The 21,303-nt window shown below is 45.1% G+C and overlaps 2 protein-coding genes across 2 annotated transcripts in view; both read right to left on the bottom strand.

The window, feature by feature from the left end:
• Window positions 1–7,994, bottom strand: part of VSIG2 (V-set and immunoglobulin domain containing 2) — a 28,013-nt gene extending 20,019 nt beyond the window's left edge. The window contains exons 1-3 of the mRNA XM_081891129.1: window positions 7,860–7,994; window positions 4,148–4,311; window positions 831–1,038 (exon numbers count right to left, since the gene is read on the bottom strand). Of these exons, the coding sequence (XP_081747255.1) occupies window positions 831–1,038; window positions 4,148–4,311; window positions 7,860–7,926 (439 nt within the window). The 5' untranslated portion in view covers window positions 7,927–7,994. The remainder of the gene's footprint in view (window positions 1–830; window positions 1,039–4,147; window positions 4,312–7,859) is intronic.
• A 5,238-nt stretch (window positions 7,995–13,232) lies between these two features.
• Window positions 13,233–21,303, bottom strand: part of ESAM (endothelial cell adhesion molecule) — a 93,268-nt gene continuing 85,197 nt past the window's right edge. The window contains exons 4-7 of the mRNA XM_081891155.1: window positions 20,015–20,170; window positions 17,877–17,999; window positions 16,609–16,747; window positions 13,233–15,659 (exon numbers count right to left, since the gene is read on the bottom strand). Of these exons, the coding sequence (XP_081747281.1) occupies window positions 15,191–15,659; window positions 16,609–16,747; window positions 17,877–17,999; window positions 20,015–20,170 (887 nt within the window). The 3' untranslated portion in view covers window positions 13,233–15,190. The remainder of the gene's footprint in view (window positions 15,660–16,608; window positions 16,748–17,876; window positions 18,000–20,014; window positions 20,171–21,303) is intronic.

Below are 21,303 nucleotides of genomic sequence, written 5' to 3'. Positions count from 1 at the left end.
CACCCCCCTGCAATCCCTACACAGATCTGGCTGACACAGGCCACAAAACCACAGCTCGCCCCTATACACGAAGCCAAGCCAGAGCACAACTAAGTGCAGTACAGCCATCTTCTCAGAAAAACTCTTCACAAAGTTCAAGAGGTCAAGACACAAAGACTTTAGCAACTAATCCACACCTAATGACCCACCTAAGTGGTACTCAGGATATCACTCAAGAAATCACTCAAGATATCCCTCAAGTAATTAAGGAACAAAAGAAGAAAAGGCACACTAGCCTGGGAACTTCCTCTCTGCCCAGAACATTGGAGGCTATACACCACACCCCCTCAACAGTATTTATAGGAACTCAAACACTGAGATCCTGCTCTGTTCCAGTAACAAGAAGCCGAAAGCACCAGCCTGAAGATGACGAGTGAGACCTCGTCGAAACGTCGCCTAGACACCCCAACTTTTACACGGGAAGACACCCGAGGACACCAAAACCTGCATTCCTGTACCCGTGAAAATCTACGAAAGCATATATATATATATATATATATGCTCATTTTAAAATACAAGTCTTGATTAGATGCCTCAGCAGCAGTCTGATTGGTCCACAGGAGCCACCCAATCCAGCTCCAGGTGGAAGTGAATCCGCAACCTGATTGGCCTACAGGAGAATCCCCAAATTAGCCAATCTTGTGGGGCCCATTGTGTAAATAATGTATATAAAGCAGACATTCTGGGGGAACTTCCATTCTTCCTCACCACTATGAGCTGAATAAAGTGCATGAAACCTACTCTCAACTCCGAGTATATTTCAGCAATGTAAAAAGGGAAAAGGGACTTACTTAAAACTGTGAGCTGGACGAGCCCAACGCTAGTTCCATAGAAGTCCGGGGGATTGTTCACCTCACAGATATAGGTGCCGGCATCGGATGCATGCAAGTCAGTCAGTTGGATGGAAGCATCACCCAACGTGGGAAGATCTTGAAGGAGGCTTAGCCGTTCACTCTGGGAGCCTGGTTTGTACAGCTTATTATTTGTGAAGTAGAGAATCTGTAGAGAGAAGGGAGGCTCCGCTGGAAACAGGCATCTCTTCAGAGATGTATCCCTAACCCGCTGATGAAGCCATTAGGTTACTTGAAGGAAAGACACTTTTAGCATGGGCTGGTGAACCTGTGGCCCTCCAGCTATGGTTCTCCACCTGGATCTTGGGTTGTGTTCCTCCAGCTATGGTTCTCCACCTGGATCTGGACAACATCAGGTTCCCCATCCCTGATGTACAAGCTGTAACTGAATCATGTGCTGGAAGTTGAAATAAAGCTGCTATCCAAAGCATGCTTATTTGAAAGTTAACACCATTAAGATCAATGGGACTAACTTCAAGTAGATACATATAGTGGATATTACGCATAGGCAGCTATGACAGATTATGGCCTTGCTACATCTGTGCCACACATTTCTTATACCAGTAAAACAGTTGTGGCACCCTAAAGGAAGTTGGGAACTGTCATTTGTTAAGGGTTCTGAAAGTGGCTAGGAGACCCTGATACCCCTCCCAGAGCTACAATCCCCAGAGTTCCCTGTGAAGAGAAATTTAGTGACTCGGAAACTACAACTAATCCAGAATGCGGTACCTAGACTGGTGACTGGGAGTGGCCACCAAGACCCCATGACACCGGTCCTGAAAGACCTACACTGGCTCCCAGTACATTTCTGAGCACAATTCAAAGTGTTGGTGCTGACCTTTAAAGCCCTAAATGGCCTTGGCCCAGTATACCTGGAGGAGCATCTCCACCACCATCGTTCAGTCCGGACACTGAGGTCCAGCTCCGAGGGCCTTCTGGAGGTTCCCTCACTGTGAGAAGTGAAGTTACAGGGAACCAGGCAGAGGGCCTTCTTGGCAGTGGCACTCACCATGAGGAATGCCCTCCCATTAGATGTCAAGGGAATAAACAACTATCCGACTTTTAGAAGACATCTGAAGGCAGCTCTGTTTAGGGAAGTTTTTAATGTTTGGTGTTTTATTGTGTTTTTAATATCCTTTTGGGAGCCACCCAGAGTGCTGGGGAAACCTAGGCAGGTGGGCAGGGTATAAATAAGTTGTTGTTGTTGTTAAACCACTTGGAAAATAAGGACCCCCTAACAACTGCCAGCACCCATAACAGGCTACAGTTCCCAGGATCCTTTGGGGGAATGCCGAGACTGTTTAAAGCTGTATGCATTCAACGAGAGTACAGTAGTGTCTATGTGTGCCAGGTCTGGGTCCTGGCAGGAACAGGTACTCAACAATGACTGGCCTTTATCTTCTCTGAGGCCAGGGGTGGTCCCGGCCCCCAGGAGACCCGCCTCTCCTGGCCTTAAGGCAAGCACTCCTCCTGGGAGAAACCAGTTCCCTTCGCCTCTCTGCCCTGAGCCTCTGCAGTTCAGGAGAGGCTGAAGGGTTACTGGGCCCAGGGGGAGACTCACCTGTAGGCACTGAGTCCTTAACCACCTCCGGAGCCAGAGTGGATTCACCTGGTGCCTGCTCCTGAGGATACGGCCCAGGTGCAGGCACTTCAGAATCAAGGCCCTGCCCCAGTTCAGCCGGCCCTGGAGGCGGGGACTCCTGTGCAGGCTGGGATTCCTCCGGTTCAGCCTCTGAATCGGATTCCCAGGCCATCACAGTCTACCTGTGTACACAATCGCTGAGCTGTAGAAACAAACTAGTGTACACACTTTCACACATCAGCATGTGTGGGGACAGCTTATGTTTGCATTCAGTGTAATGCATTCAGCTTATGTTTGCATTCAGTGAACAAGCCCCTAGATATAATCCCAAAGAACATCACTGCACAACCTAATACTGTACCCATTCTATAAGGATCAAGTGGCGGTTCTAGAATAGCGAGCTAACAAAGGACAGAATCATGGTTAGCCTGTTGGACTTGATCTGGGGACACCTGTGGTCAAATCACTGATCAGTCATGAGGGGCACTGGGTGACCTTGAACCAATTGATGCCTCTGCCTATCCTTCCAAAGAGAGGGATCATGTACCAGCCAAGGCTACACTGGCCCTCTATCATCACTGAGACGTGGGTGGCGCTGTGGTCTAAACCACTGAGCCTCTTGGGCTTGCAGTGGTTCGAATCCCCACGACGGGGTGAGCTCCTGTTGCTCTGTGCCAGCTCCTGCCAACCTAGCAGTTCAAAAGCACGCCAGTGCAAGCAGATAAATAGGTACCACTGGGGCGGGAAGGTGTTTCCGTTCACTCTGGTTTCCATCACAGTGTCATGTTGCACCAGAAGTGGTTTAGTCATGCTGGCCACATGTCCTGGAAAGCTGTCTGTTGACAAACGCTGGCTCCCTCGGCCTGAAAGCGAGATGAGCGCCGCAACCCCATAGTTGTCTTAGACTGGACTTAACCGTCCAGGGGTCCTTTACCTTTTTTTTTTTAACCTATCACTACCACCATCCTGAAACTCACAACAACTCGCAAATAAATGCAGCTCTAGCAGATCACATCATTACACCTGCTGTGAAAACGCTGTTGCTACTCTAGCAGTTTGCCCAGAGGACCACCTCTTGGAGTTAGAGACTGACTCCAATGCTAGAACTTCCCATCTCATCTGCTAAATGCAGCTTGTCTTCTCTTCCTGTTGATCAGCTGGAGAAGAGCCTGACTCTGAACTTAGGCATCTGAGAAATCTCTTGAATCTTATCCAGTCAAACCTTTTGGGAGTTGGGTAATTTTAGCAGTTTCTGTTTATAGTTCTAGTTCTTTACATTCTTAACCCTGTGAATGTGTACTCAGAAGTTAGTCCCACTGTTTTCAGCAGGCCTTACTCCCTAGAGTGTGTAAGGTTGCAACCTCAACAAATTTCAGACAAAGGGTTCATCCACAGTTTTCTGCTCGACCTCCAGTTTGTAGACACTGTTCCAAGTAATTTTCCTTTTGCCTATCTCCCTCCTCAGGGAAAACCCTCCTTTAATTGCTCTGACTGAGCACTAAAGAGTGGTTTTCCCTGGAAGAAAGGAGTAGGACAATAGGAAGCCCCTAGTTTAAGCAGAATGTCCTCTTCCCCCTCCATTTTTTTTAACTTCAAGGTTAGGTTGGTTGAGATCAATACATTCTCCTTATGCAACTTTCATTATGGGTCACACCACGGCCCCCCACCCCTTCACCTGTTTCCCTTGGTCGGGAGGAGTTGAGCCGGGGGCAAACCTCCATTCAAGCACAAAGTTTTTGTCGACAGATGTTTTGTAATGACATGGCAGCTCCACATTTGAACCTCTCCGCTGCATGACTGGATCTTGTGGTACAGTCACCTCCACACACTCCCCACAGCCTGCAGGGGAAACGAAAGAAGAAGCTCACCAGTTTGATCATTTCATCTCTTGGATTACTACAAAGGAAGTTGTGCCCCCCCCCAATGTTGTTGGGATTTCAACCTCCATTGACTCCAGCCAGCATAGCCACAGGCTAGGAATGACTGGGTGTTTTAGTGCAGAATGAATGAATGCTATATTTATTGTTAAAAGCTATAAAGGTAAAGGCACCCCTGACCGTTAGGTCCAGTTACGGACGACTCTGGGGTTGCGGCGCTTATCTCGCTTTACTGGCTGAGGGAGCCGGCGTACAGCTTCTGGGTCATGTGGCCAGCATGACTAAGCCTCTTCTGGCGAACCAGAACAGCACACGGAAACGCTGTTTACCTTCCCGCCGGAGCGATACCTATTTATCTACTTGCACTTTGACGTGCTTTCAAACTGCTAGGTTGGCAGGAGCAGGGACCGAGCAACGGGAGCTCACCCCATCACGGGGATTCAAACCGCTGACCTTCTGATCAGCAAGCCCTAGGCTCTGTGGTTTAGACCACAGCTCCACCCACGTCCCTCGGTAAAAGCTATAAGCCATCACAATGTATAGAATACAAATAATTGATTTAAAACTGAACAACAACAACAGCAAAGCAAACATACAAAAATGCCAAAATCACACCTGCATAAGTTAAGCACTCCACATCTCACACACACCCATTATGATACTTGCCTTGGTGCCTAGCTCTCAACTTAATTGCAGCCAAGGCAAATTTTGCAACCTGTGCACTAATAAATACTAGATATAGGTAGGTAGCTGTGTTGGTCTGCCATAGTCGAAACAAAATAATAATAAAAATCCTTCCAGTAGCACCTTAGAGACCAACTAAGTTTGTTCTTGGTATGAGCTTTCGTGTGCATGCACACTTCTTCAGATACATGGAAACAGAAGTCACCAGATCCTTATATAAAGTGAGAGGGTGGGGAGGGGTATCACTCAGAAGGTTGGTGGGAATGGGTGATTGGCTGATAGGTGTGGTAAACCTGTTGACGACTGTTAACGACTGCAATTGGTCTTACAGGAAAAAGCAGGGGATGAGATGGCCAAAAATAGCTTTATCGTGTATAATGAGATAAGAATCCAATGTCTCTATTCAGACCAGGTCTCTCCATGGTTTTAGGTTTGGTAAGTTTGGCTAGAGATTTGCTCAAGGGGAAGTCGGTTGGAAAGAGAGCAAAGGGTGTAATTGAGGAATTTTTGTCTAGGGGATGTATATAAAGGGCATTGTAACGAATAGTGTTGAATGTCCTCCATGTCTCCTAACTCACAGATGCAGTCTTTGGTACACAGGGGGGTTAGTTTTAGTCCAGCAACACTTGTAGGGTATTTTGTTTTGTGTTTTGTTCTGTGAATTGTCCTGAGATTTTTTGATGAAGGGTGGTATATAAATTTAATAATAATAATTAATAATAGGGGCACAGGTTCCACATCCCTGGATTGTTAGCATCTTCATATCTCTGGTTGTTTTTGGTTTTTTGTAAATCCTGTATCAAGAAACTGCTAAACACACTTTCAGGTTGCTTGTTCAACTCACCCTATCCCTGCAGTAGAGGGATGAAAAAACCTCTGGCTCCCCAGATGTGCTGAACTACAACTCCCATCAGCCTCAGCAAATAAAGCCAATGGCCAGCAGTGAAGGGAGTTGTCGTTCAGCAACATCCAGAGGCCAAAGGTTCTCCACATCTGCAAAATCCAGAGGTTTGCACACACACACATGCAAGCACAAGGCACCGTCCCAGCTGAGGGACACGTTCCAGCCGGGCAAAAATCACTTGAAGAAGGAGCAGTACCAGTGAGCGATCTGGCTTGGGGAGATGATATTGCCAAGCAACTATCCCAGTGACCAGATAGAGATCCCTACAGGGCTGTGTTGGATGCCTTGGCTCATGGTTCCCCACCTCTGATGTACCTAGTAAACTAACCATAAATGGCTTTAAATGGTTTACTTTTAGAATTGACGTGGTTCCTGTAGATTAGCCGTGACGCAAAGATACTCAGCCGCATTTACAATTTGGACAGGCATCGCCCTGCCCATTCTCAGATACTTAAAGCCCTATGCATGGTTAGTGATAGGAAGCAAGTCCTGTGGTTTTCAGGACACAATGTTCTCTTTTTTATATGAAATATTTTTTATTGGTTTTTACAAATACAAATTTACAGCAAACTTATTTAAATAACCATTCTCTGAGGTTCTCTGAATCTCCAGACTTCCTCTCATCACTTACATGGGCCCTTATACCAATATTTACAATTACATATCCATTTTCCATACTTTTTGTACTCATGAATTATCTATAATTTTTGTTACTTTACAAATGAATCTTAATAGTCCAGCTAAAGTTTTAATTTCTTTACAATGGTCTCCTAAATAAATTATAAAAATTTCCCCATTCTTTTTTAAAGTCCTTATCTTCTTGATTCCTGAGTCTCCCAGTTAGTTCAGGGAATAATGGTCTCTGATAAGTGTTGTTACAATTGCAGCAGTCATGCATGCTATAACTGGGCAGAAGGTAGATTGTGGGCAAATCTCTGGGTGAATTGAAGTAGATCTGCAAGGACTTTTTGAATTGAATTGAAGTAGATCTGCGAGGACTGTGAGAAAAGAACATTGTTCATGTACGGAATAAAGGCGGCCAGAATTTTAGTAGCAAGAAATTGGAAAAACACAATACTCAACACGGAAGATTGACAAATCCTAATGGTAGAATATCTGCAGCTAGCGAAAGCGACAGGAAGAGTAAGAGGCCAACCAAAACAAAAAGTCTATAAGGATTGGAGAATCTTTAAAGAATATTTAGAAAACTATGGAATAAAAGGAAACATCTTGGCAGAATTAGACTGATCCCTGTATTGTATAAATATAAGTTCGTAGGGAGGTAAAAAGAAATTATATAAGAAATATGTAACGGTGTGGTATAAAGTAATGGATAGATAAAGTACAGTGAGATTAATGGGAAGTCAGTTTTTAATTTCTTCTCTATAAGTTTTATAATTGTGTTCAGTATCAGGAGTATATATGATGATAATTATATTAATCTGCTTGTATCTTAGAGTGTGGTGGTTTGTATGATTTTTCTGTTATTTGTTTGTTTGATTTTATGTTTGTTTACTTGTATGTACGTCTGTTTTCTCATAAATGTATTTATTTCAAATTAATAAAGATATATTTTTAAAAAATAAAATGAAGTAGATCTTCGAGGACTTCTGACTTTGAGTTGTTTAACGATGGTGACAACTAAAAGCCCTCCCACACTTATGCTGCTAAAATGAAGAAAATTGGGGTGGGGGAGTTGTAACCGAAAGTGGAGGCAGGTCTACTCAGAAGTAAGTTTAAGTGAGTTCAATGGGACTTGCACCCAGGTATGTGGGTATAGGTCTACAGCCTTTCTCTCCAGAGAGTTAGGAATGCGGTGGGAGCAGGTTCCTCGGTTTCGTTTTTGTCAGGCTGGTGTTGGTTAAATGTTCCCAGGTGTCAAAAAAAGGTCATTTATGTATGCTACTATCTTAGGTACTCACCAAAGATTGAGATGAGAATCAGGCTGCAAGAGATGGAGGGAGTCAGGAAAATCACCGTGAGAGCCATTGCTCTGCTGGGAGGCTGTGACTTTTGGTGCAAAAGCTGAAACTGTACTGAGACTAAGCAGGACTGTTTTTTATCTCGTACGTGAGCTAAAACAAACAGCCAAGACGAAAGTTCTGAATCACCCTCAAGCACAACAGCCTCCCTTGATGTGAAAGGGTGGAGATGTTTCTCCTTAGTGCTGGCTGAAGCTTAGGAGTAGGTTCAGGTGAACCTACCCAGTACTTTTATTTTCTAGAAAAATAGGTGCTGGTACTCACTATGAAGTTGTTACAGTAACTGCCACACTTTATAACAACAACAAAAAGAGGTACTGGTACTGTGTACATTTGAGTACCCTCTGAAAGAAGCACTACCTAAACTGTGCTTTCCAAAGCAATATGTGAGCTGAAACACAGGTATTCTTCAAAATCTGCACTTCTCTGAATTTTGCAGTACAGCCAAGGACTGTGCGCAAAAATGCATATAGTGTGCCTTTAAAAGCAAACTTTATATCAGTGAAAATAACACAAAAAATGCATCATATTAGGGGGAATTGCTTGTGAATTTTCACGATGACATATATATATATATAGAGAGAGAGAGAGAGAGAGAGAGAGAGAGAGAGAGAGAGAGAGAGAGAGAGAGAGAGATACACAATCTGATGTGGGAAGGTGGAGAAATGAACTATGGTATATCACTATTGCAAACATTAATTTCCTTTATTAGTTCCCTATTATAAAAGGTCTCTAGGAGCAAAGTGAAATGATTTTGTTTTCCAAGCCTTTTCCAATTCCAAGTATTTTGCTGACACAACTACACACATCTTCACTATTTAATTTGCATTTTCTCTGTGTGTGTTTTTTAAAGTTAATTGTTATTCAAATTTTTTTATGCCAATCTTTTGATTATTTCATTTTCAAAGAACAAGTTGTCATGCAGACATGGGAAAGCAAGGTGCAAAATGTTTAAAATGTATTGTCGAGACAAGGGAAATGCAGACATCGCTCAAGAACTCTCAAGAGTTTACCCAGTACACCCAACGTTACATAAATCTGACCCCACATTTTGATAGGAGACTGTTGGAATCCAGATGATTTAAAACAAACACACACACACCTGTGATTGGGCCAGGTGTGTGCACTCAGTTTAGTCCTTATGGGGATCTTCCAGATTCCAAGTAGCTGCATCCTCTGTGATGGACAAGAGGTAACCTAGGAAGAGAAATACCATGGGCTCTTGTACCGCTCACCCAAACCAACAGTGAAAAATTGGGATATAACTTCTCTTTAAGGAAAAAGTAACAGATGTACAAGAGACAGAAAGAGATAGGAGTTGCTGCGCTCTGGAAAGACAAGACTCATCACTTTCACATAATACAGGGCAAATTGGTTCTCTTAGTTGCCATTTGAAGTTATATGTGCATGGCTCAGATTGGCCTGTGCTTGTGACGTCATGATACATGGAGCTTTGCAACAATTTAAAACTTTACTCCGATCCTACCCTCAAACCTCCTCCCCAATAAGGCAACAAATGAAATCCTGATTGCTTAAACATTTCAGCTGGTGGCACCAGCTGCCCCCTTCATGGCCACTGTCCTGCAGCTTTGTTTGACTATCTGAAAGCACACTGCCTTTGAAGAACAGTCAGAAAGCAGTTACAGGATGCTGTGGTCCAAGGGCAGATGTTTTCTTGAGGATGTTTTATTATTATTTTAGTTCCATTGGCTCTTGGCCTGGTTCCGAGTCTAATTCAAAGCACACTTTGAAAGCCTTAAATCAAGGATGAGGAACTTGTGGTCCTCCAGATCTTGTTGGATGACAACTCCCATCAGCCCCAACCAACAGGAACGAGGGAAGCTGTGGTCTAGCAAGAGCTGGAGCACCACAAGTTCCTGATCCCTGTCCTAAAACATTTGGGAACCATCTGCTCTGACATGACCCTGCCTGTCCGCTGTGGTATTTTGGATCTGCTCTGCAACCTGTCACCGCCAGAAGCATCATTGCTGAAAACATGGATCAGGACTTCTTTGGTTGCAGCACCCAGGCTGTGAAACTTCCTCCCCCTGGAAGGTCATTCTGGCCTTGTCCTTGTCAGCCTTGTGGTATCTAGATGTCAGGGCTGGACCATGGCTGGGAGCTAGACATAAGTCAGGAGGTATGGGACAAACAAGTAGTCAGGAAGCAGGAGCAAGACAGCTGTCAGGACCAAAGGACAGCAAGGATACAGGAACGCACCAGAGCTCAGGAAGAAGTTGTTGCTTGAACGAGGAAGTCATCTTCTGCGCCACAGATCCAGTGGCCAGTCTGAATGAATGGATTCAGGAGGCTGCCACCAGCAACTCAGTGCTGCTTCCCCTGTGCGGTTTGGCAGCATGCAGGTGTTCCTTTGTGCGCAAGTGTGTTGTGGGGCTGTTTAAAAGCCCTTTTGCAAACACCCCTGTGCTGCTCTTTAAACCTTGCAGAAGCTGACTGCCCCACTTTTCGACAACACTGGACCACTCTGGCTGGACTGACCAGATCCAGGGTTGTCTCTCAAACCAGTGTAGCTGGCAATCTAGGTCCAGTGTGCATCCCTAATATTTTCCTCCTGTTTAATCTGGAGTTACACTTCCCAGAAAAATCCATTATTGGGGGAAACCCTCCCCCCAAAAGCCTCTTGCCAGCACCTGATTGCAATGTCCGAATGACCTGCTTACAATATTAAGGCCCCACCCTTGCAGTGAAGTTATTAAACTGAATCATCCATTTGCATGCTCCTGAACTTAACTAGATGGCTGTTCGACTCCTACGCATAAATGCAGGCTTCAGTGATACATCTGGGGTTTTTTTAATTGGAAGCAACAGAAAGACCCGTTTATTGACTCTGCAAAGGAAATACAGATCAGACTGGGAGATTAATTATTAACAGAGCTGTCAAAAGAATCGGGCGGCACCTTCCCAGCACAAACACTATTCTCCAGATAAGCTGAGAACAGGGCTGAGGACACCTTTCGCCCAATGGTTCTCCTAGCGCCGTGATTCCTAAAATGGGGGCCACCCCCCACGGGGGGGGGATTTAATTTTTAAGGGGGGCAATTTGATAATGTTTAGTCCAAGTTAATGGCCTTTTAGGCTTCCACCATGTGAATAGGAGTTCACTTTTTGAATAATAAGAATTATAGAGCACAAAATAGGGTACCCGGACATTTAGCTGTTGCAGGATTGGCTGTTTGTGGTGAAATAAAAAGTTAAGGTCATATATATATATATATATATATATATATATATATATATATACACATACACAATGTTCATGGATTTGCCAGGCAAACACGTACGTAAATGTATGGGCCACATGTTTGAGGCAGCACAGGAGGACAGTCCTGGAGCCTTCCTGGCTCCCAAACTGACCAAATGTTTTCTCTGCAAGGTCAAAGGAAAATGGAAAACCTGTCTTAAGGGTATATCTGTGTATGAATAGTGTGAGCCTGTGACCTGGCCCAGGAACTAAGGATTTGTCACTATAAAAGACTAGCCAGGCTCTCCAGGGTATCCAATCAAGTAAGCATTAACAGGTAACCTGTCAGGCAGGAGATAAACAATGCACTCAGATTTCTGTTGTAGACCGCCCTTTCTGTGATGTAGGTATGATGTTTCTGGGGGTGGTCTTGAACTCCAGGGCGGGAAATTTAAAATGTCTATATAAGGGTGGGCACACCTTTGTTCGAGGTCCTCCTCCTCCTGCATGTGAAGGGGGCACCCTGTTGCAATAGTTCAATAAAGATCAGGCTTACTGGCTGCTTTGCTTCTCAATATTCTGTTTGGCCTCTGTTATTTTCTCCGAACCTGCAAAGGACTCTGTAAGGGCTCTTGTGTCCCCCATAAGGGAATAAGGGCAGATTTTCACTTATCACAGTGGACATGAAACTTGACTTGACACATTTTGGCGTCATACCTAAGGTTATGAGTTCGAATCTGTGACATCCGGATCAGGTGGCATTGTGAAAGTCCTGAACCTGTGACAGGACTCAGGTAATGGGCTGGATGACAGCCAATAACCTGAACCCCAGGGAGATGGAGGCTCTGCATTCGAGTGTGCCCAGGTTGGGGAAATTGTACGTTTGCTTGTTCTATATTGAGTTGCGCTCACTCTGAAAGAACAGGGGCGCAGCTTTGGGGTTGCTCCTTGATTCAGCATTGTCTCTGGAGGCTGACGGTCTTATGTGTGTGCAGAAGTACCTGCTGTCAGCTTTGGCTGGTATGCCAGCCACAATGGTGGTCTAAGCCCCAGCAGCTTATGGACCCAATAACTGCAATGTGCTGGGGCTTCCTTTGGTTAGGAAGCTGCAGCTGGCATAAAACTTTCCTGTGTGACTGTTCTCTGGGGCAACCCATGAACAATTTATGACACCCCTGTTAAAAGTGTTGTAAAAGGTAAAAAAAAAGGAATGAGCCCTGGACGGTTAAGTCCAGTCAAAGGCGATTATGGTGTTGCAATGCTCATCTCACTTTCAGGCCAAGGGAGCCGGTGTTTGTCTGCAGACAGCTTTCTGGGTCATGTGGCCAGCATGACTAAACCGCTTCTGGTGCAATGGGACACCGTGATGGAAACCAGAGCACACAGGAACGCTGTTTACCTTCCCGCCACAATGGTATCTATTTATCTACTTGCACTGGTATGCTTTCGAACTACTAGTTTGGCAGAAGCTGGGACACAGCAACAGGAGCTCACCCCATTGTGGGGATTCGAACTGCCAACCTTCTGATTGGCAAGGCCAAGAGGCTCAGGGGTTTAGACCACAGCCCCACCTGTGTCACAGCTGCCACTTTGCTACTGTGCTAGATTATAAGTTTTGCTACAGGTATATAAAACCCTGTGCAGTTCCAAACCAGGGCATTTGAGAAGCTCTCTCTCCAGCTAAATCCCAACCTGGTCACATACACTTTTAGCAACATTGTGCCAACAATGTTAGATTGTCGATTTTTGTTGAAAACTTTTCTTTTCACCTCAGCCTTCCCAAATCCATCTTTTTTATTCCTGCTGTTTTTAATACCTGCCAGTTTTTCTGTTTTAGTACCATTCTAGGATCTTTAAGCTATTCCTTGAGAGTTTAGCTAGTTTTGCAGTTTGCTCAGCTGGGTTCAGAATTATTTTCCATTGCCCTCTTAAAGCATGGTTTCTTATGGAAATCATATGGTTGCAGTTTTATGTCAGACACCTTGCAAGGTCATTTACCCTGAATATTTAAAATAAATACATACAGTAAGAATAATGAATAAAGCAATCTGCTTCAAGGTGGAACTGCTTTCATACACAACAGGCCACAGAAACAAACACTTTCCCCAAAGTTTTTTTTAATATAAAAAACAAATACTTTTATTTATGAAAAATAATATGTTTTTCAAACTGTACATAAAAATATTTCAGTGCCATCCTAGCTTCTCATGTAACAGAAGGGTCTCATTGCCATTAAAAAAAATTAGCCAGCATGAAAGTGGTTAGAGGACTTTAGCCAGGATTCACAGACCTGTTGATATCTATAAGTATAAATTATGTGCTAGATCTACTTTTATAAAAAAAGAAAGAAACAGAAGATCAAAAGTCCATTGAATAAACATAATTGCACAATATGTATTAAAATACTGAAGGCGCCCTTAGAGAATCCATTGTTAGGATATTCTGATATAAGGTTACATACAGGTTAGTTGCAGAAGCATTTGGGAAGGGCAGGAAAAAGAAACATCTTATTATTGAAGATCCTCAAGGCGGAATTGTTGACCAGGTACAGTTCCTTTGTGCATCACAAGGGGGCAGAAGAAACCAACCAAATATTCTCCATTCCTAAAGCCAAAACTGGGCTTCAAGTTATTGTGGGAGTTTCTTGAGATGGAAGAGGCTCAGTGACACAAGGAAGCTGTTTAGAAGGGAAAGTCTATTCAGGGGTTACTCAGAGAAAACAAAGAGAAATTGCAGGGTAGGTCCGATGTCTGCACTACAGACATTCCCCACTCTTCCCAGCATTATCAAATCAATTTTGAAATAGCTTTAAAAAATAAAATAAAAACTATTTGCAGTTGTAAAACTTGCATTTCTTTCCTTATTTAAAAATAGCAGTAAAAGTTGGTCACCTAAATGGCAACGAACAGAAAAGCCAAGGGAACCCTCCCTCCCTTTGCTGACCACTTTTGTGCGGGGGGGGGGGATTCCTGCTCAGTGACAAAGCAAATCACAGACTCTCAGCCTAACCTGCCTGGTCTCCCCTCCCAGGGACTCTTGATAGCAAACAGAAAATGATCCAATTTACACATCAACATTCATATCTGAATAACTGGGAACTGCAGGTGGTCAGAGGGCTCTTGCTGTTTTGAGTGGCACCTACACTAGCCAACAAGGTTGGAATACTATGGAGGACACCCTATTTCATTCCCCCATTCCGATAATAACAATAAAAGCAATTTCAAAACAGAGACTGGACTACCAAAGCTCTTTGTCCAGGGCTGGGTATACTCTGTGCCGAGATAATACAAATTCTGCAGCAAGAGACAAGCTGCGAACATTCTGCAAACCAAACTAATGCACATTCATTTCCTTTGCTTGCATAACTCATTCTGCTTCAGCCAAGTTATGGAAAGCGGCCAATGATCTAAAGGTGCACCAGACATTGGATATCCTACAGAGCCCTCTGACTCTGAAGAATCTCCCATGGTCTAGAAACTTGAAAAAGGAGAGGTGTCGTTCTGCAGCTTTCCCGCACTAACTCAAGTTCAGAGAACACACACCCCTCTTCCCTTTGACCTAAGCTGCAATATTTCTTTGCCATCTCCTCCAGAGCACCCAATGCCCTCCATTCTTTTTGGGCTACTCCCAGGAAAGGCGGGTCAAGGAAGCACCTCACTCTGGCTGCAGGTTTCAGATCTGCCCTGGCACGTTTTCCCCCAAGTCAAGATAGCCAATCCCAGCACAGCTGCTTCCTCCAATAAGAGAGAGAGAGAAAGGGATGAATCACATCCTGCAAAGCAAAACAAAGACCCACTGGTATTTGTTCGAGTAGATGCCGCCGCTGCTGGACACAACTCGGGCACCAAGAGGAAGAGTTGTGAAAGGTGTTACAAAAAGCCCGTCTCACAAGTCTTTGCAAAGTCTCATTGATGGTGGTTCCTTGAAAACTGCTCCTTTGAAGGACACACCCGCAAAACCTCGCCCAGGAGCTCTGAAGGCAGGCAGGCAGAGATCCCAGAGCCAGTGCTTCCAGCCTCTCTGCATTGCATGGGATTGCTAGAACCACTTGGAGGGTGCCACCAAGCCCTTACACCAAGGATCCTGCTTGGCTCTGAGCAGGCACCATGACGGGTACGGCCCCCATGCGGCTCAGGGTGGAGGAGGAGAGCCCTTGGGTGGGGGCTGCAGGCTCGTGTAGTCGGGGGGCCTGTGGCTGAGCCCCGTTTGTCCTGTGAAGGGTGTTCCTATGGATTGGCACATTGGTGTGGTGGCAATGGACCCCGTTTGCCATCGGCGGGAAGTAGAGGGGCAAGGACTGGCTGGAGAGGCTGGGCGTCGGCGTGTGGGTCCCACCGCGGTGGTTGCTGAAAGGGGGTTTGTAGCCCACCGTGCTCCCAGTGGCTGTGGTGATGGAGGCCGTGTCTGAGGGCGGCTTGGACGGGTAGAGTTTGTGATCCCGGGTTGTGTTCATGGAGGACAAGGTGCCGTTTTTGGAGACGATATCAGAGCCAGGACTTTTCACCCAGGAAAGAGTCTTTGGGGCAACAGCATCTTCCCTGCAAAGGTGGGGAAGGAGAGAGAAAAAGACGAACTAGTGAGGGGAAAGGAGTGAGAGGAAGAACCTTTTTAGTTTCCTGTTTCTGTTATGAAACAGGTGGTGTAACCTGATCCTAGGGCTAGCTTTTATTAAATCTGTTTATAGGTAAAGGTAAAGGGACCCCTGACCATTAGGTCCAATCATGGCCGACTCTGGGGTTGTGGCGCTCATCTCGCTTTATTGGCCAAGGGAGCCAGCGTACAGCTTCCGGGTCATGTGGCCAGAATGACTAAGCCACTTCTGGTGAACCAGAGCAGCGTGCAGAAATGCCGTTTACCTTCCTGTCGGAGCGGTACCTATTTATCTACTTGCACTTTGATGTGCTTTCGAACTGCTAGATTGGCAGGAGCAGGGACCGAACAATAGGAGCTCACCCCGTCGAGGGGATTCGAACCGCCAGCCTTCTGATCAGCAAGCCCTAGGCTCTGTGGTTTAACCCACAGCGCTACCCGCGTCCCAAATCTGTTTATAGATGACCACAATAATTTACTGTTTAGGAGCTACCAATCTTTTCCATGTATGCAGATGGAAATATGTTAGCACAGTACTGGAAAACAACTACTAACTTAATTCTAGAGGTATGGTGGCCTAGACTATGGAACAGCTATTGTGGATATGAATGTAAGAATATCAAATGGAAATCACCAATGCATTGTACCCGAATGAATTCCAGGGAAGGGAGAAATAAGGGACAATTTCTCCCTTCCCTGAGGTTCATTCAGGTATAATGCGTTGTTGATTTCTGTTTGATATTATTGCACTTGTTTCTTTCATAGACAGCAATCTGTTCACTGGCCTTCTGCTGTTGTGTTTAAAAGTATTTCCAAGCAGATTTTAGCCTCTTTAGTCGTGTCTGGTCACAACTTGCCTGCCTTGTGTTGCAATTTAAGAACCTCGTTTTCACTCACTTGATCTCATTGGCCATCTCCTCCTGTGATTCTTTCATCTTCCTTCTGTAGAAGAGCATCTGGAGTGGAAACAAAATGATCAGGCCAAGTCCAATGAGGGCTCCTATGACGGCACCAGCCACCATGGCTCCATTGATCGCTGCAAAGGGAGTCACAGCAGAGAGAAAACAGAAAATGGTAATAAGAGTGGGAAGAGAAGAGATTCCAGGATCATAGACGTGTGAAATCTGATAGGAACATAAAGAAGGGCCCTGCTGGACCAGAACAGTGGCCCATCTAGTCCAGCATCGTGTCCTCACAGTGGCCAATGAGATGCCTATGAAAAGCCTGCAAGCAGGAACTGAGCACAAGAGCGCTCTCCCCTCCTGTGGTTTCCAGCAACTCGTCTTGAGAAGCATTACTTCCTCTGACAGTGGAGATACAACACAGCCATTGAGGATAGTTGTTGGGCGGCAGAGGAACCAGCCCCCAAAGCAGGTTGCCAGGAATGGACAAGACAAGGAAAAGTCCTTACCATCTGCTTTTTATTCAATATTTACAGAGAGAAGCTTGGGAATGCAGCCTCTCAGAATAATGGTATTGTCCCAAGTGAATCTCCACCCCCTCCATCTCTCCCACTTCCTCTTGAGTCATCACCATGGGCGATGAAATGTGCCCTCTTCCTTTGAGCTCTTTGCTCTCCTACTTTCAAGGCTCGCCAGGTTCTGGGATAGGGGGGTCTGGAGTACTTTCTAAAGACACTGTGTCTGCCAGCTGTCACCTTCCTGGTGCTTCCTCCTCCTCCTCTCCTATTATTTCCCAGCTTTACCCCTCATCTGCCTCTGTGACCTCCCTCAAACCCCTGTTGTAATTCTGAACTGTCTTCTTCTTCTCTGGAAGGGTCAGGCTGGGGAGGCGGTCTCCACCATTCCTCCTCTGCCCTGTCCCTGACATCAGTAGAGACTCAGCTACACCTGTCAATTATAACGTTTAAAATGCGTTATAAAAATGTGACACCAGATAGCGCTATAGAGCAGCAATCTATCGTCAACAGTAAATTGCATTGGGAGCTATATAGTGTTTTTATAGCGTTTTTCATATCGGTGTAGATCCAGCCTTGATCTGGCCCCAGAATTCAGCACAGGCCCTCTTCTCCTTCCCTAGTCATGTAAAAAATGTGCAGCAGGAAAAGAATCTGGGTATGGAAGGGTTAAGAACCCTTGACACTTCCATTTCCATGCAAAGCGTTCACTGGCAGCTCCGTAGGGTCAAACCAAGATTGCACTCACGTGGATACACCTCCAGGGCGATGGTGCAGCTGGAAAAGCCAGCATCGCTGGAAGCATTGCAGAAATAGGTTCCAGACATACCCGCCGTGAGGTTGTTTAGCCGCAGAATCCCCCTCTTGCGGTCTGCAAAAATTACAACAGAAACAAGGCTTCAGAGCAGCAGCTTATTTCGGTTGGGATCTTGTTTTTCATCCAGCGATATTGTCCTAAAAGCATGGAATGAGCTCTGCTAGGTCAGGCCAAAGGTTTCTCCAGACCAGCTTGCTGTTTTTGTACAATGTGAGATGCCTCTGTAGAGAACACAAGCAGGGCAGGAGCACAACACCCACTTGCTCCTGCCTGCGAATCCCGAAAACTCTTATTCAAAGGCATACTGCCTCAGCTGTCACAACCAGTAGCCATGGATAGCCTTATTCTCCAGGGACAGATCTACACCCGTTGTTTATAACGTTAAAATGCATTATTAAAATGAGACACCAGAGGGCGATGCAGAGTGGAGAACCACCGACAAAGGGAAACTGCCACTGAACCTTATAGAACGTTCAATTTAATAACGTTTAGAAGATCAATGTAAATCCAGCCCAGCTGTACACAGGCTGTGTTTGCGCATAAAGCTAAACCACCATTTGTCAATTCAGAGACAAAGCTGAACCCCTTCTGTACTTCAAACGTCTTTACGTCTAAGTTAGGCTTGGGGAACCTGACTCCAGCTCCCATCAGCCTCAGCTAGCATGGCCAATGATCAGGCATGATGGGAGTTGTAGTCCAACAATATCTGGAGGGCCACAGGTTCCCCTTCAAGCCTGGTCCTTAGATGTAGTCTTTGCCTTCATCTGTGCAAGGGGTATTAACTCTCTGTAAACTGCTTTGCAGTTTATTTACAATTAAGCAGTGCACAAATTTATGAAATAAACAAAATTTATTAATTAATGACCACTTGAGCCCTTATAGTCCATCTACAAGCACTGAGATCCTCCGATGGGGCACTTCTGGTGGTTCCCCCCACTCCTCATGTTTGGTTGGCCTTCACTAAGGACCAAAGTGGTAGACTCTGCCCCGTGGAACTCCCTTCCAGTAGAGATTCATCAGGATCTGTCCCTCCCTCCTTGCAACACCTTTTAAATACTGCCGTGCTTAGACAAGCCTTCACAATACGAGTTTTTCTTTAAACCAAGCAGTATCTACTGATGTTTTATTATAGAACCATCCAATTGTAGAGTTGGAAGTGACAACGAGGATCACCCTTGCAATGCACGAATCTTTTGCCCAACCCATGACGCTGAGATTAAGCATCTCATGCTGATTTCTCAAATTCCATCTTCTAGATATTTAAGGGCCAGCTGTATTTGTTTTATATGTTGGAGGCTAGGTTGTTATATTTTATGAAAGAGTGGATTTAAAATACTTTAAAAACTCATTAAGAAATTTGCAGAATGCTAGTGCACGACTAGCATTTTAAGACAGCATCTTAAAAAGTAGAGACATCACCTTGCCAACAAATGTCTGTATAGTAAAAGCTATGGTTTTCCCAGTAGTGATGTATGGAAGTGAGAGCTGGAGCATAAAGAAGGCTGATCGCCAAAGAACTGATGCTTTTGAATTATGGTGCTGGAGGAGACTCTTGAGAGTCCCATGGACTGCAAGAAGATCAAACCTATCCATTCTGAAGGAAATCAGCCCTGAGTGCTCACTGGAAGGACAGATCCTGAAGCTGAGGCTCCAGTACTTTGGCCACCTCATGAGAAGAGAAGACTCCCTGGAAAAGACCCTGATGTTGGGAAAGAGACGACAGAGGACGAGATGGTTGGACAGTGTTCTCGAAGCTACCAGCGTGAGTTTGACCAAACTGCGGGAGGCAGTGGAAGACAGAAGTGCCTGGCGTGCTCTGGTCCATGGGGTCACAAAGAGTCGGACACGACTAAACGACTAAATGACTAAACAACAACAACAACAGTGCACGACTAAACAACAACAAATTGCATGGGTTCCCCAAACCTTCTGCACCTCAGTCCTCTCTCTTCTGAAGTAAGCCTACCCAGTTCCCCCAAGCTTTCCTTACAGGACCAGCTTTGCACATCCTCAACCATCTTCGTGACTCTCTCTGAATCTGTTCCCACATGGACATATTTATTTCCTACCTTGCACAGGTTCAAAGAAAACTTGATCGGTGGGTCCAGTGCGTCTCCAGTTGTACTTAGGGATAGGCTTGCCAAACGTAGAATTGCAGGTCATGGTAATGTTCCCCCCGACACGAGGGCTTCCATGAATCTGACACTTTGGCAGGGATGGAGGAACTGCAAAAGAATATAATGAGGGTTAAAAATCTGCATCAGGTGGCCCATAGTTAACAAAGGTGAATAAGATGGAAAATTATAACATTGCCATCTTGTGGCCACAAACAACACTGCAGCTGGTTCTGAATAAGGATAGGGAGAAATCCATTCAGTTTCCATTTTACTGCAAACCTGTCTAATTTGGTGCTTCCCATGCACTGAAATGCAACTATCATTTGAAATTCACACTTGCCACATTTTTGCAGCGCAGATCTCCAACACCTAAAATGTGTACAGTGGTACCTCAGGTTAAGTACTTAATTTGTTTCGGAGGTCCATTCTTAACCTGAAACTGTTCTTAACCTGAAGCACCACTTTAGCTAATGGGGTCTCCTGCTGCCGCCGTGCTGCCGGAGCGCGATTTTTGTTCTCATCCTGAAGCAAAGTTCTTAACCTGAAGCACTATTTCTGGGTTAGCGGAGTCTGTAACCTGAAGTGTATGTAACCTGAAGTGTATGTTACCCAAGGTACCACTGTACTGAAAAAGCATGCACCTTGGAAGTCGAATGGAATCTGTTCTGGAAGTCCGTTCAACTTCCAAAACATTCGAAACCAAAGTGTGGCTTCTGATTGGCTGCCGGAAGTTCCTGCAGCCAATCAGAAGCCCTGTTGGATGTTCGGCTTCCAAAAATAGTTTGCAAACTGGAACAGCCACTTATGGGTTTGTGCCGTTCAGACATCAAAACATTCGAGAACTAAGCTGTTCAAAAGCCAAGGTACGACTGTACTAGGGCAAAGTGTGCACCAAACACATACATTAGTAAAAATAATGTGCACAAAATCTTTATATGCAGGAAAATTGCATGCAAAGATGCAAATATTAGAAGAGTTGTTCCACCAGGCCTTTGGCCAGGGCACAGCCTGACTCCCTCCTTCAGCAATCTTCGCGGAGCTCTGGCCCAATGGTTGCCAGTGGTTTAATTTGAATTAATTTTATAAGGAATGATTTTAGAGTGTTGTGTTGTGTTGTACTGTTGTACTGTTTTATTGTTGTTAGCCGCCCTGAGCCCGGCTTCGGCTGGGGAGGGCGGGATATAAATAATTTTTTTTATTATTACAGTGGTGCCCCGCAAGACGAATGCCTCGCAAGACGG

This window comes from Podarcis melisellensis, assembly GCF_964234715.1.
Source record: "Podarcis melisellensis genome assembly, chromosome: 15".
Classification (NCBI taxonomy): domain Eukaryota; kingdom Metazoa; phylum Chordata; class Lepidosauria; order Squamata; family Lacertidae; genus Podarcis; species Podarcis melisellensis.
Note: the sequence above shows the minus strand (reverse complement) of the source record. Positions and strands in the feature narration are given on the sequence as shown.